Source organism: Colletotrichum tamarilloi, assembly GCF_030869305.1.
Source record: "Colletotrichum tamarilloi strain Tom-12 chromosome Unknown Scaffold_69.1, whole genome shotgun sequence".
Lineage (NCBI taxonomy): Eukaryota > Fungi > Ascomycota > Sordariomycetes > Glomerellales > Glomerellaceae > Colletotrichum > Colletotrichum tamarilloi.
Window position 1 is genome coordinate 121,115 of NW_026849451.1, and position 14,771 is coordinate 135,885.

At 52.6% G+C, this 14,771-nt stretch overlaps 8 protein-coding genes across 8 annotated transcripts; 4 read left to right on the plus strand and 4 right to left on the minus strand.

Annotated features, from left to right (window-relative positions):
- Positions 1 to 1,675: 1,675 nt before the first annotated feature.
- On the plus strand, positions 1,676 to 2,869 carry CTAM01_11912 (uncharacterized protein; the record flags this gene model as incomplete). Its single annotated transcript, XM_060527921.1, has 3 exons — positions 1,676 to 1,927; positions 1,982 to 2,469; positions 2,533 to 2,869. 3 exons carry the CDS (start codon positions 1,676 to 1,678, stop codon positions 2,867 to 2,869), a joined length of 1,077 nt encoding a protein of 358 aa, XP_060377465.1.
- A 147-nt stretch (positions 2,870 to 3,016) lies between these two features.
- Positions 3,017 to 5,136, minus strand: CTAM01_11913 (HET domain-containing protein; the record flags this gene model as incomplete). Its single annotated transcript, XM_060527922.1, has 2 exons — positions 3,017 to 4,626; positions 4,692 to 5,136. The coding sequence occupies 2 exons, from the start codon at positions 5,134 to 5,136 to the stop codon at positions 3,017 to 3,019; spliced, it is 2,055 nt and encodes a 684-aa protein (XP_060377466.1).
- A 731-nt stretch (positions 5,137 to 5,867) lies between these two features.
- CTAM01_11914 (uncharacterized protein) lies at positions 5,868 to 6,193 on the minus strand (the record flags this gene model as incomplete). Its single annotated transcript, XM_060527923.1, has 2 exons — positions 5,868 to 5,906; positions 5,948 to 6,193. The coding sequence occupies 2 exons, from the start codon at positions 6,191 to 6,193 to the stop codon at positions 5,868 to 5,870; spliced, it is 285 nt and encodes a 94-aa protein (XP_060377467.1).
- Positions 6,194 to 6,564: 371 nt separating this feature from the next.
- Positions 6,565 to 8,012, plus strand: CTAM01_11915 (uncharacterized protein; the record flags this gene model as incomplete). Its single annotated transcript, XM_060527924.1, has 2 exons — positions 6,565 to 7,155; positions 7,212 to 8,012. The coding sequence occupies 2 exons, from the start codon at positions 6,565 to 6,567 to the stop codon at positions 8,010 to 8,012; spliced, it is 1,392 nt and encodes a 463-aa protein (XP_060377468.1).
- A 249-nt stretch (positions 8,013 to 8,261) lies between these two features.
- On the minus strand, positions 8,262 to 9,094 carry CTAM01_11916 (iron/manganese superoxide dismutase; the record flags this gene model as incomplete). Its single annotated transcript, XM_060527925.1, has 3 exons — positions 8,262 to 8,561; positions 8,625 to 8,890; positions 8,962 to 9,094. 3 exons carry the CDS (start codon positions 9,092 to 9,094, stop codon positions 8,262 to 8,264), a joined length of 699 nt encoding a protein of 232 aa, XP_060377469.1.
- A 692-nt stretch (positions 9,095 to 9,786) lies between these two features.
- CTAM01_11917 (DNA replication complex GINS protein psf-3) lies at positions 9,787 to 10,429 on the plus strand (the record flags this gene model as incomplete). Its single annotated transcript, XM_060527926.1, has 2 exons — positions 9,787 to 9,828; positions 9,920 to 10,429. 2 exons carry the CDS (start codon positions 9,787 to 9,789, stop codon positions 10,427 to 10,429), a joined length of 552 nt encoding a protein of 183 aa, XP_060377470.1.
- A 943-nt stretch (positions 10,430 to 11,372) lies between these two features.
- CTAM01_11918 (TfdA family Taurine catabolism dioxygenase TauD) lies at positions 11,373 to 12,664 on the plus strand (the record flags this gene model as incomplete). The annotated part of the gene is made up of 2 exons (XM_060527927.1): positions 11,373 to 11,487; positions 11,631 to 12,664. 2 exons carry the CDS (start codon positions 11,373 to 11,375, stop codon positions 12,662 to 12,664), a joined length of 1,149 nt encoding a protein of 382 aa, XP_060377471.1.
- Positions 12,665 to 13,475: 811 nt separating this feature from the next.
- On the minus strand, positions 13,476 to 14,021 carry CTAM01_11919 (uncharacterized protein; the record flags this gene model as incomplete). The annotated part of the gene is made up of 2 exons (XM_060527928.1): positions 13,476 to 13,618; positions 13,682 to 14,021. 2 exons carry the CDS (start codon positions 14,019 to 14,021, stop codon positions 13,476 to 13,478), a joined length of 483 nt encoding a protein of 160 aa, XP_060377472.1.
- Positions 14,022 to 14,771: the final 750 nt, after the last annotated feature.

Below are 14,771 nucleotides of genomic sequence, written 5' to 3' on the forward strand. Positions count from 1 at the left end.
CAAATAGATGAACGAAATCAGAAACATGATGTCTGTCTACCTGCTGATTTGAAAAGAGAGTTCTTCCTAGCGAGATGGAAACAGCCGTCGTGGAAAGTCCCCGGTAAGCTTTGATCTAGCTGCTGTAATAACGTTTTCTCGTGTCCCGTAGCGCCTTCCTCTTGACTGGCTGATACGATGTATCGCCATCTTGAAGAAGATCATAGTATTCTGAGTTTGTGATGGTTGCTATACCTAGCATTGACCATTCTTGAAGGCTATTGTGAGGCGCTGCCTCCAACTTCACTTCAAATGCCAGTGACAAACTCACCGTACTATGTTGATATACTTTCTGTCTCTTCACGACTCAGGCTCCTCGTCACATGCTATGTGAGAACGCACTATTATTCTTATTCATCCGCTTAATCGTTGATGATATTCATCAGTTCCCGTCGCAATCTCATCTCCCAACGATGCTTAGCCAATTCGTAGGTCATGTTCACGTACACTGGCGTACACTGTCGAAGAAGCTCCAAGTTGTCTCTCATACATATAGAATTGAACATGATGGTCAGCTCTGGAGCTGCTATGACTCGATGGCCTGCCAGAAGTCTGGTATGGTCATCGGAGTCATTTCCGAGTGTCCCTGACGTGAACTTATCGGCCTAAAGCCCGTCGTCTTCTTGGCATTTCCCCATCATCATGGTCTCGCCCGTCTCGGATTTCTCTGCTGAGACCCGTCTGCATCGTGCCGCAGTGCTCTTGACGGAAACCTAGCAGGATTCAAAATCGCCACCAACGTAGTCCTACCTCTCGCTCGACATCGGCCTTAGGCCCAGTGAACGGATTGAACACGTGCAGTAGTCCCTGATCTTTGGACAGGGTGCTTCCCTCCCTTCAGGCTCGATCCAAAAACATTTTGGAGAGAAGCGGGGTTTGAACATGGCAATGAGGTGCTCTAAGCTTTCTGGGGAGTCCGAGGTGTTGTGCCTCGAACTTTAAAGCTCAACTCTGGTCGGGGAATCGGCAGCCAGTCGCACTCACCGGTTCGTCGAGTCGCAGCCGCTGTGCCAAGACCCGCAACTCTTCAAAGGCAGACAAAGTAGGACCGTATGCCAACTTCATCACTGAAGAGGATAAGAGGCACACAATAGGTAGGTAAGCCTTGGGGAACACCAGAACGAGAATTGAGCAGCCTTCTTCCGAAGATCTGAAGCACAGGGCATTGTCCCATGTTTACAAAGAACCGTGTTGGAAATAGGTGCACATTCCGTGCATATTTCCGATGTTGAACCCTGGAAACTATGAGAATTGAATCGGAGGCCAAGCCCATCATCCTCAGGTTTGACCAAAAACTTCGGCCACATTGGTTTGCGACAAGGGTAGACCATGATATACACGTCTCGAACGCTCCTAACATCACCAAAACCTGCCGCATTGCGAAATGATTCGCCTTGTGCCGAGCGATTCGCAAGGCAGAGTTCCAGACTGCATGCTTCTGACACCCTGCCGCCGAAAAATACCAAGTCGCCCTGTGAGTTGAACGCCGGTCGATGCCACTAGGTTTGCCAGGCAGAGAGTATTAAGCGCAAGACTGATCGTAGAGCGTTCGCGACAGACGATGCTCAAGTCATCTCTCACATCCAACGGCCATGCGGCAGTTGAGTAAATATCTAGTTGCTCAAGTTGCGCCAACATGTCGACGCCGCTCCTTCCGGTGTATTTCGAGCTAAGCTGGTCGATCTTGAGTACCATCGGTGCCACCAACGTTATGCTTGGCTTCCTCATCGCCGGGATCACAACCTTCTCCCAGATAACTGCGGTGCCAATCGTATCGTCAGCTGCTGGCGCTATCGCGAACGGACTCTGCTACTACGCATTCTACGATGAGACGTATTCCCTCAAGAGCAAAGCAGCGGCGTCGGTGTTTGGTGATATCTTCTGGATGGTGAGATTAGAAATCAAAGGTGTTCCGCGTACTTTATGTTAATATTGCATATAGATTCAGGAAGTCGGTTTATCGTTCTACAGTTACGTTCTTCTCCGAAGAATCTTGAAGGACTTGGGCTGGAAGATCTTCAACAGCTTGTTCTGGATCATGGTTCTCTCAATCATATCATTACGCATCATGATCGCCGTCTCGCGTGCCAAATTTATCTTAAGAGGCAACACGAACCTGCAGAGCACCGTCAACAACCTACACATCGGCTACTTTGTTCTCATAGCTTTGCTCGAGTGTATCAGCTCCTTTTTCTTGCTCAAGACGTTCGCCGAGGTCAAGTCGACATCGTTGAGAGCAGCATTGAAGGGAGGTCTGTTCAAATATCTAATGCGAAGCACTGAAGTCCGGCTTGCGACGCTGGCTTTGGTTGGAACAATGAGAGCCGTCACATATTCTTTTCAAATTGCTGCTCAGAGTGCTACAAACGCGGCAAGTCAGGTTGACCGCTTCGCTTATACACTTGAGTGCCTATTCCCTGTAGTCATGTTGTGAGTTACACCCCTATACTCCCACGTGTTGCATAGTGCTGCTGTCTAATATTACCTGTGTAGCATTGACATCCTGGCATCTAAACTCGTCTTCACGACACAGGTCTACCACCCTACACAGCCAAGTCGATTGCCTATCCGAGGATTTGCATCGTATCAGAAACAGAATGATTGGTATGCTGCCACACAACACAGCGAGAGACTAGTCGAGGTTCGCGGTGGCAGGCGGACAAGCTCTCAGGAAAACATCATCAGCGCTAGCTCGTCCAGATCCAACATCGGGCTCGACGGAATTGAACCGACGTCGCTGGGAGGGATCAACAAAACGGTGGAGATTAGCGTGTTGCACTCAATGCCGGCGAGACCAAACACCCAGGCGCACTTCTTAACATCTCCATAGCAGTTTTTCAACATGTGGAAACCTACCTTAACTACGTAGCCTTTGCCACGTAGTCGATACGATCTAGCAGAACAGCATGGCGTACAGGCTGAAAATACATTGATGATACCCTGCAATTCGTTACCCTCTTCACTTTTCTCAAGCAAATCATACCAAGGTGACAACAGACTTTGCAGAAGCCAGTAGGTCCGCCCCAAATGCTGCTCCGTCCTGGACGAGCATCCCAATTCTCCTCATACAACCAGGTCGATCCTCCGAAGGGACCACAAGTAGTGCATGAGCACATGGATCCTTCCGCTCGGGATCTGCCTCGAAAGGAGTGCCGTAGGTGAAGGCCAGAACGACAGCACTCAACTCCACTGAATTGAGGAGACTTACGCTAGCAGCATAGTCCCGGTCAATCGTATCTAGCATTGCGTAGAAGTCAGTCGCGCCCTTCTCGGTCCTCAGAAGTATGTGTCCTGTCGGGCCTTTGTTGTCGGACACGACCATCTTCACAAGCGGAGCTTCGAGCTTAATCCAGCCGTCTTTGACACGACCAAATGGATTTTCGCCGTCAATCTCGACCTTTGCCTCAATGATCTCTGCATGAGGTACACTCTCACCCAAGAACCCCGTCGCAGGAGTACCATCGACAGAGGCCCATGACCACGACGGAGCGCGGTAGCCCCCCGAAGCAGGCTGGCAGCTCAGTGGCTGCCAACACAACCCTTCGATTAAGGAACCTCGCCACAGTCCTGCTAGATACTCGTCGTCGAGTATCCTGCTGAAGGTCTTCGCCACACCGGAGAATGCAGGCAGTTTATCAGCAGGGTTTGTTAGCTCCCTAGGTCCGTACTCGCGCAAGAGGTGAGACCAGGCCTTGAGCGAGGGTGTGGAGCGGTTGAAGTCTTTGTGAAGCTCTGCCTGCTCCTCGGCGCGCTTCTCCACATGGGCAATTACTTCTGGGTCGGGATTGACACAGGGTAGTCGGCGTGGGAGTTTGAGTCCTTCTTCGGCGTGGAATCCCTCGAGACATTCCCAGTACATTTGTTCGCTTCCAAAGTGTAGTATTCTTCGGGCAAGAACACGCTCTTGGAAGCCCCAGGCTCTTCTTGTCAGAGGCTCCTCCCTCATTTGCAAGTGGTACTCATGGATGATTTCTTTGTGGAGAGGTAGAACAGACGCAAGGATGAATGTGTCTTCGTTGCTGGAACTTGCCCGAGGAAGCTTGAAGTATGTCCTTTTCTTCCGAGGCGAGAGGAGGCCTCCACTAATGTCAGAAGACTTTGTGGCCGCAAGAGTGAGGTAGGAATTAGAGTAGACTGCAGCCATTTGACCCGACTCTCGCTCCCAGTCTTTGAGATCATCCTGGCAGATGCAGAGACTGTCGATCCAGAGATACTGAACTCCGAGTTTTCGAGTAATGAAGACTGCATCCTGAAGGGTCTGTGGTAAGGAGTCCAGCAAGAAACCCTCCTTTCGTGCTTGCATTGTTTCGTTTGTTGTAGTGAATTGCTTCGATCCTTGACCCCAGCAGTAGCTTAGAGTAATGTATCGATCGCGGAGATCAGCACCTGGCTCGATGAGTTTGATGGCGGGACCGGACTCCAGTGTTCCAACGTCAAGTACACGACTTGGTAGAGGTGACATCCCGCGAGTACTACAATAATCATGTTCGTTGCACTTCTCAAGCCAGTCAACAGCTCGACGGAGTGTCGCCTCGTCTGGAACTTCTCTCAACACGCGACCAGAAGAACCGGTGGTGCGAGGATCATCTAAGTCACAGATGAGCATTGATATCAAGAAGTTGAAGTTGAGTAGGCAGTGGAGAGAAACTCACCTTCATCCGAACTGAAGCCGATGGACGCAATCGGGACGAGCCACTTGTCGCTCCCCCACGAGCTTCTATTCACCACCCAGAACCCATCGCCGGATATTTCAGACTCTGATCGCTTCGTCAGCCACATATCCCAGCTGGGCTCGGTCTGCATCAGACCGCGTCTCGGCTGGGGAAGGCCTGCGATCTCCTCCATCAGTGCATCGGCTTCTCTCTCAATGATCCGACAGAGTTCGCAACCGCCAGAGGTAGCTTGGCGGAGACTCTGGAGGCTTGCATGGTACTGGACGCCGAATTTTTTGATGGGCGTGTCTTTCTCAATCAGCTGACTCTGCAATACTAAGTGATGAAAGCGTGGGTAGCCGCTCAAAGTCTTCATAAAGTTTTCATTCGGAAAGGGAGGGAGATCCTCCCATGGGATGGATTTGCAGAGGTCGCAGAGGCGCATGTTGAATGTAAGATTACTTCTCACGACGGAATATAGGCAAGTGAAACGAGTTGGACGGAACAATATATAAGCGGTGTGTTATCTTGATGTTTAAGTATTGAGATTCGATAATTTAGAGTAGCTTTTCCCGTTCATTTTAATCTCGATGAAGCCTAAACGTGGCGGACTCGCGAACCATTTGGTGCTGCCTAATACGCACACGTGAGGAGCAATCTGATGCGAACCAAAAGTCCTCTTGACCAATCCTGTGCCGATCGACCCGAGATGCGGTTCTAGTGCATTTGAACTATTTTTTTATTTTTTTTTAAACTCTTTTTTGACAGAGGGATGACAGAACCGCGAGTTTCGCCGTCCAGCAATCACCGCGGTCAACGATGAAGTCAAGCGAAGCTTTCTCTAATGTCGTACAAGGCCAGCTTGTTTAATAGAGGGCGCAATCCCGGGAAACTGGAGTCTGGGATCCAAGGTTGCAACACCAGGCAGAGCAGCATGCAGTAATTGGCCTCAATCATTCATGGGACTGGAGAATTAACCCCCAAAAGCGAACCCACGAATCATCATCCAGTCTCAGACCCGTTCTCAGTCACAAACAAGGTTAATTTAGTGTTGTCAGCTAGTTGCCTGTCGGCCAATTAGCCAGGCTCCCGGTCTGGCGCTTCAAGTCCCTGTCCATGCTCTCCTTCATCAAGACCAGCAAAGCGATGGCACGCTGGCAAGGGACTTTGGTATTTCTAGTGCAGCCGACGTCTGGCAGTGCATGAAGCTCTGCGTTATGAATCGTCACATCAGTCAGCCCAGCCCTATTAGCTGCAGGATACCATAGGCCGCAATTAGAGACCCTGCTGTGCCGCCTCCTTGGCGTCAATGTCTTCCAAGTCTCGTAGAGCGTATGGAGCCTGATGATTGCCAAATTTATGTCGGTCTTCCAGTCTGAGGTGAACTTGAGAATCCTACGCGTCAATAGAGACCGTATCATTGGACAGGGGAAAATTCTGACGAGGCCACCTTGGACATCAATGGAGCAGTGGGCATCTCGATGTCGGCTGTCACCTGGCATTGCTCCTCCAGCGGGCGAGAAGGCACAGTCGCAGATCTTGGCTCGTGTTCTGACGTCGAACCTGGGGGCCGATTCGGTCCTCAAAGTAGGTAGCCTCCAGAGTGGGTAAGAAGGACACGAGACTTTAGAGCCCTTGGATGGTCTCCCGTAGATTTGGAAAGTATTGAAACAAGACGAAGCGAAGTGAGTAAAAGCCTCGCCTTAGCGTGGGGTCGGATGTGAGCCCAGATATACATACGGCAAGAGACCCACGAAGCACTCTCGCTCGTTCTCTTGAACTCTTGGAACTTTTGTGTTCTTGACATCTCGTACTCCCCTACGCTCGTTCTGAACTGGAACAAAGGAAACTCCTCCCTCACAAGCCGCTCACCATGAACCGTCAAGCTGAGGCTGCTCAACCAGGGCTTGAAGTAAGCACACACTACGACAACACTCCTATAGCTATCGCCAATGGAGCAAGTCACTGGCAATCTTCCTCACAAAACGGCTCGGGCTACAGTGAGCACAAGACGTTGGACAATGGCTACTCCTCGCAAGCCCCTGAAAGCCATGTTGGAGGACAGGAGGATCAGCGGCCGGGTCGGCGATTCCCGTGGTGTATCGCAATCACGGTGGCTCTAGTCGTTTTGATTCTTGGAGGTGTCATCGGCGGCGTGGCTGCATGGAGGGTGACGGTGAACCGGAGCGCACAATCACAAACGGGTGGTCCGGGATCGGTAAACGGCGATGCGCCATCGACGAGCGCTACTAAGATTATGCAGAACTCGGCTGTATCTGCTGTCGGATGGCGATACGGTTCCGACATCACCCTGCAAGTCTTCTTCCAGGGCGCAGACGGTTCATTGAGACGGTCTCAATACATGACCATCTATCAAGCCTGGACTCCCCCGATGGAAGCTGGGGCGGCCCCCAAAGTGGGCTCTCCTTTCGGCGCCGGTCAGCTATGGACCAAGCCCGATGAGGTTCGTATTTACCCTTTCTTCGTCGGTGGACCTTTCACTAAAGACGTCTTGTGAAGCCCTTGCCTGTAATCCCGCAGTCCGAAGTGTTCTATCTTGGATCGCCAGACAAGATTCTCGGCGTCAATTGGCGTGAAGGTTTCTCGAGAGGGGGCCTGACAGACAGCGTCAATGAGGCAGGTTACACCATCAGCAACACGGGAACACAGATGGCATCATACTGGCCGTCCACCATTATCCAGGCAAGCAACGGAGACGTCATGGAGGTTTTTTTCGATTACAAGTCGCCCAGGTTCCAAGAGCCCAAGATAGTTGGGGTCACGGCGTCTCCGGGCTCGGGACTGGTGATTCTTCCTCGAGAAGTAATCCACTCAGCTGGAGACCTGACATCCGCATCAAGCGCACGCATCATATACCGTAGCACCGACGGTCATCTACAAAACTATGATCGATCATCTGGTGGCCAGCAGCTCACCTCGACGGGCCAGCTACCGGTGACTGTCGACTCGAACTTTACCATGGCTGGCTTCGCGGTAGCTCGGCTTGATTCTAGCGGCCAAAAATCAGAGGCCCTCAACACATGGGTCCTGTACCAGGACTCCAAAACTGGCAAGATATCCTACGTGTATGAGGACGACACGACAGGGTGGAAAGGGCCAGAGTCGGATTCCGTCTTCGATGGTGCTGACAATCCAACACATATCGCCTGCGTCACAGCTGCGTCGGCAAAGATTCCGGAGGTGCCTCTGGAAGCATCGCATGACCTCAGTCATTGCTTCTTCCAAGCGAACCGGCAGCTGAAGCATGTCCACTTTGATGGCAGCAAGTGGGCAGATATGGGGTTCCTCCCAATACCATGAGATGGCGTCGAACCATTGTTGAATAGAGCGAGGAGTTTGGGACTTGTTTCTGTCGGTCAAGGCCGTAGTGCTGCCATTAGTACCATAGTTACAAAACTTGTTAATTTCATCCTAGAATGTCTAACGTTTGAGGTTGAGATGGCTGTCACAGCCTGGCACGTTGTCGTCCAACAGGCTGGCATTGGTCAAACACGGTAAATTTTTGTTAGGTATCAGCAGTTGCATATCGTACATGTGTCCCTTGTTTGCTTATTTCTCGAAGCGCTTGGCTACAGTCTTCCAGTTGACAACGTTCCAGATGGCGTCAAAGTACTCGGCCTTGCGGTTCTGGTACTGCAGGTAGTAGGCGTGCTCCCAAGCATCGATGCCGAGAAGAGGCTCGAGGTTGCCGGTAACGGGGTCCTGGTTCGCGCGAGTGACGACGCCGAGGGTGCCGCTGGTCTTGTCCTTGACCAGCCAGGCCCAACCGCTACCCTGGATTCCGGCCAGGGAGGTGTTGATCTGCTTGCGCAGGGTGTCGAAGGAGCCAAAGTCCTCCTTGATGGCTTGCTGTGGAACGTGTCAGTATCTTCTCAATGCAGAGTGTGGACTTGTTTCGAAGAGGTCTCGTACAGCCAGTTTGCCGTCGGGCTCACCACCGCCATCTCTGCTGGCAGGGGCAAGGTTCTCCCAGAAGAGAGAGTGGTTGACGTGGCCACCGCCGTGGAAGTTGATCAAGGGAGCTTGAGCAGCAGCCTTGGCGTAGTCGCCCTTGGCGTTGGCATCTTCGACGGTCTCAAGAGCGGTGTTGAGGCCGTTGACATAGGTCTGGTGGTGCTTGGAGTGGTGAAGCTCCATGATCTGGGCCGAGATGTAGGGCTCGAGGGCGCCGTAGTCATCTGCGTAGGAGGAGGCATTAGCGCGTCTGTATCCTCGCAACGAATACGATGACAATACCGGCGTTACCTACAAGAGATATCGGGCAGAGTAGCCTTGCCGCGAACGAAGCTGGTGCTGGCCAAAGCAGCAGCAGCAGGCTTAGCAGCACCAGCTCGCAGAGCTGTGCGGAGGACGGGCGCGGTACGGAGGAGAGTGGACGACATTTTGCGTATTCTATGTCTTTTGATTAGTGTCAATGGTTTTGATCAAGTTTTCCGAGATGCTAAAGACCAAAGGAGCGAGGCAGTAAGGGCGTAAAAGTACCTTTTGACGTTGGATTGGCGGGTTGACAAATGCTGGTGCAAATCTCAGAATGATGTCAATTGCGGGAGGTTCGGTCGGCTATTACGTGAGGGAGCTCGGATCTCCAGAAAAGCTGCCTCCGGGCTACGGCTACCGAGCTGTTGTTGGCCGGGCTCGCTCTTCAGCGCTTTTGCGCTTCTCCCCGTGTTCCTCCAGCGGTTCCCCGTCTACTGCTTTAGATACTTAATCACCTAATCAAGCTTTCAGCGAATGAGAGACGTGGAGAAATGTCGTCATCCACTAAAAGTGGGGAGCTGTCACCTCCAGCTTCCTTGGAGCTTCTGGTACACTCTTAGGTAATCCATCACGTCTCATTGGGTTGCTCTTCTGCCTCCGCCTTACTCATGCATGCACAGCCACAGCCTCACCCAAGGAATATGGCTTGGAAGTGACAGACATGGCGGGGTCATGTGTGGCTGGGCTCCAAGAACCGCGTCTGCTGCATCGCCAGACGCGTCAAGCTTCACCAGCAGGCCCCCTCCCAGGTTCGAACTCATATCCCAGTTGTGAACACCCAGTCAAACGAAGCGAGGGTCTTGTCAAAGAAGCCAACATGTCTTACTACGACATTGATTCCATTCTCACAGATGCCGAGGTATGCAGTGATTCCCTATATCATGCCCCTCTCCTCATGCCATTACCTTCACGCTTGGCATAATCGATGACAAAAGCTAACAACCGCCTAGAAAGTCCCCTGCAAATTCGAACTCGATGTTGCCGACCTCGGGTACCTCGACAATAATCCCTCGCATGCTTTAAAGGCAGGAACCAACGTCAGCCTCCCTCTCTGGCTCGCCGAGATGCTTGCCCTTGCCAATGCAGGCACCGGCGACGACTCCAAGGCGCCCGTCACCTTGAACCTTCCTCCCTCACTCTCGAATCAAGTCGTACAAGCACTCAAGGCTGATGCGCGCTCGGTGCCGGTTAGAGACCAGAGCGCCCACTTCTACGGACTCGGCACTCGCATCCTGGATCTCTTCGACGAGCGCGACCTTAGCGACACCATGCGAAAGACGTTCATAGCGCGCGCGTCTGAGATCGCATTGCACGCCCGAAAAGGAGGTGATGATGGTGTTGGAGGCTCCGGTGAGGAGTTCCTCCGCGGCCTGGATGAGTGGGAGCGAGGACTTTTCCGAAAAGCTCACGACGGCACAAAGGCTTCCAAGGAATGGATGGATAAGGTCAAGAAGCATTGAGTAGCCAACTACGCCATCGACTTATATTTCAGACGCAACGATACCGTTACGGTCATGTCCTGGCTTGCTTTCGTTTGCCAACAACAGAGGACGGCTACAGGTTGTCACTGCCACGGATGCATAGTCTCCAGATCTGCAGTCGGCCTCTCGCAGAGACAACACGCTGGAGCATTGAGAACACTCTCCTAGCCGCTTCCCTTCCGACAACATGGTCCGCTTCGGATGGCGCAAGGGCGGAGACCGACGCAGCCATGCCAGCCGCGGGCTTTGAAGAGATGGAATGCACCAGTGCGCACTGAGTGGCTGCCACGCGAGAATCTGTAATATTTCGGAAACAGCTATCAGAAATTCGCGGGATTCTGCGCCCGTAGGCCGAGTCGCGGGCGGAAGAGATGGAGGGGTGGGATTGAGGGGTGGCTGGGTGACTCGCGGGTTCGGCGTTGGGTCTTCGAGCCGATGTTGGTTCAAGGATGGAGTCATGTACCTTATTAATTGGGGTACGCGAGCAGCCAGATGTTAATCACTTTCAACAAGAGGCTGACGGTACTGCTTGATAGGTGCACAAAGTCCCAATCCAGAATCTTCAACTAGTCGACAAATATCGAGAGTATTCATCCGATAACACCAGCAGAATACAAACCGGAAATGCGCAATCCGGTGTTCTACGCCACAGCCATATCGAGAAACCCCACCATCTCTACATCTAGTCTCTCGAGTGCGGGCGGGCCGGTGCGGGTCAGATAACAAACTCACCCGCAGGTCATCGGCGGGATCCGAGTTGACGACTCCACCACAATATATTTCACAAGATATAAAACCCTCTTCAGGGCCACCGGACTGCTACCTGAATTCAATTTAGACGTTGGAAGACAGCTGCCATTCGAAACAAGGTCAACGCACTATCAAATTAAGAACCAATATTACTCCGAACTCTAGCTCGAAAATGGCCATCTCACAGACTCCGTCTCGCATAACCGTCCAGCCAATTGTCCCTGCTGCGGACTCGGATGTTGACTTTGGCGCTACTATAAGCAATGCTGATATTGAGAATCTCACTGGTAAGATATGACGCGAGCTTGATGCATTGAAAGCGATGATGTTGTACAAGTAGTGGGAGAATACCCGTGAAATCGGTAACCTCCTCTGGTAAGCTTCAAGTAACAAGACTCACAAATTCAGACCATTGGCTGACGATTTACAGATGCCGACTTTGATGTCATCCGTGAAGCTCTCTTCAAGCACCAAGTTCTCGTAATCAAGAACCAGGGACATGCATCTCCCAAGGCACAGTTTGAGATTACACAAAAGTTCGACCCTGACTCTGGTGAGAACTACGGTCACGGCAAGACCCTGGACGCCAAGCGCTCCATTCTTCACCCTGACCTGAAGACCATCCCGCACCAGCCTCAAGTCCAAGTCATTGGCAATGGCTTCGTCGAGGAGTACGAGGGTCTGAAGAATATCCAGCTCAGACACCCTCACCACCGCACATTCCACGCCACAACCATCCCTGATGAGGATGACCTGGATTTCACACGTTTCTACCGCTGGCACATCGATGCCGCGCTCTACGGTCTCGCACCGCCCGTCGCCACGACTCTCCTGGCAGTTCGTGTGCCCGGCGGCCGCAAGCAAACCCTCCGCTACGACGACGGCACCGACGAAGAGATGACGGTCCCTCTTGGTACCACAGCCTTCGTGTCCGGTTACGCAATGTACGACAACCTCTCGCCCGAGGACCAGGAGTTCGTCCGCACGACAAAGGTGGAGTACGCACCGCATCCCTACGTGTGGATGAGCAGCGCCAAGTCCCGCTCCACCGGTCTGGGCATGGTCTCGGAGGGCAAGGAGGTCCCGCTCGACGACCTGCCCCCCATCGACGAGGAAAAGATCCAGATCCTGCCCATGTGCTGGCGGAACCCCGTCACGGACCGGCTAGCGTTGCAGGTCCACCCCTCGGCGGTGCGGAAGCTGCACTTGGCGGACGGCACCGTGGTGGAGGACCTCGCCGAGGTGCGGGAGACGGTGCACCGCCTGCAGCGGCCGGGCATCTCGCCCAAGAACGTGTATGCTCACGACTGGGAGCAGGGCGACTTTGTCATTTTCCACAACCGCGGCGTGATCCACTCCGTGGTGGGCGCCTTTGCGGAAGATGAGGTGCGGTTGTTCCGGCAGTGCAACATTGCCGCCGCCCGGCTTCCTCAGGGACCTGTCGAAGTTGCCGCGGCTGTGTAGATCGACTATTGCTTTGGATTCCGCTTTGTTTTGTATGACCTTGTAATGAGAGTTTAGCCCAATGAAATGATTTTTTACGACGATCTTCATGAGTGATGCTCTGCGCTATTGAAGGCTAATTCTGCAATTTGACTCGAGAATCGAGACATGCTGCGGATACAACGGGTCCCCCATTAACAACAGTCTACTAACGTCACTGCACTTTCAACATCGTGATGAAATACCTCCTGTATACCCGACAAGTACGGGTAAGCTCGCAGCTAGCGTCACATTTGAGTCGACATGTCAAAACGCTCTGACTCACCGGCCTACTTGACGTTTTCCCCGCGATGTAATGGCACATGCATGTCGTGTCACACTGGTGAGCACGCCAACGAACGATCGGCATTCACGATCCGGAATCGGAGCCGGCGGCCGTGAGCTTCTGCCGAGACCTCTAACACCCCGCACCGAGCATTCCATGAGATGTCGTCTCGTACGATATGACGAAATCGTATGAGTGAAGGGGCGGAATTCACTACGAGAGACATGAAGGTGAAGGAGTAAATGTTTCAAAGTGTGTCAAATGCGATTTGCGTGATGAATTAAATAATTTAACAGAAATCCGCCAATGCCTCCAGAGCCACCAAACCCAATGTGAGTAGTTGAACCAGGAGATATCCGATGAGACGCCTGACCCTAAACCGAGACTTTTGTTATGAGAAAAAAGAAGGGGGTATCATTCTAATCAGAGCCGAGAGCCCTTCGCTTCGCTGAAAGAAAGGATGAACGCAAGACTTGTGCAAGAGTTGAGCGGTCCATGTGCACAAATCTAGAGGTGCTTCCAGAACTTCCACTTTTGCGATTTTTGGGCGTGCTCCAGGTCGGTGATGAGGAACTTGCTGAGCTTCTTCCAGCCCTCTTCGGGAAGGGACTCGATGGAGTCGTTGAGCATGTCCATGCAATACTTGGTGGCTGAACAAGGTGTTAGCGAAAGGAAACTCATGTAAGAGGCGAAAAGTGGGTGTGTCAACGTACGCATCATGTCCATGGCGTCCTCCCTATCGGCAGCAATCTCCATACGCGTCGAGTTGTAGCAGTGATATTGTTGCTGGAGCTCAAGCATGCATTCCCAAAGCTCTTGCAGGTTGGTATCCTCGGCGGAGGCGCGGCGGCCGCTGAGAGAAGGCCTGGACTGAGAAGTCTGTTCCACCGCCGTCGGGCCCGGAACGCACTCGGTCATGGTGACTGTGGCATCGGCCTTCTCGTTCGTGGCGCAGGGCCTGATGACGATATCGTCTTCGCTGTCGCTCTCGGGCCACGAGTAGCCTGAGCTGCTTCGCTTGGGGAACTGAGTTTGTGACTGACGGCCAAACATGTTGGGATGGTGTTGAGGTGTATGTGATCCTTGCGTGTATGAGAGTACAATGTTTAGTTGTTGATAGTTGAGATCAAGGTGGTATGTGGTAGTAGCACGTCTGTGTGTGCTGGGTTCCGTCGTGTTGGTATTTGTACTCCTTTGAGGTGTGTTGCTGTAAGTGTCTGTGCTTAATGTTGACGTGAGGTGTCGATGGGTGCCCGATGTAAATATAGGGGAACCGTTCAGACGAAGAGCCAAGTGCCGTGCCAGGAATTGGGATCCGACGAATATGACGAGAGAGCAGTTCGAACGGGATCCCAAGCCCACTATATAAGCCGCGGGTGCCGGAACCCTATGCAGTGATCACCAATCTAAGGCTCAGATCGTTCGAGACGAGGCGCCCTAAAAATCTGAAGAGCGATGGCGATCAGACCCGCGGCGGCGCCCAACGGAACAAGGCCGATCCTTACTTACTCATGCCAACGCCCATGGACATTATTATTACCACCAGCCCATCAGGCCAAGGGAACTTGAGATGTGTGTGTGTGTGTGGCTCTGGGCACACTCGTGGCACACCTCTCAGGGCGCTGAGGGTACAAAGCCAGCCATGGCCGCATACATCTCTGAGACTAAGGAGTAGCTACTAGTACGAAGTATGTATAGCACTCTGTATAAAGTAGTACTTCTGAGGTAATTGGACCTAGAATGAGTAATGACGATGGGGCCGGGAGGGTTGCGCTGTGAGCTCCGTCTGGCCCGGGCAGTGTC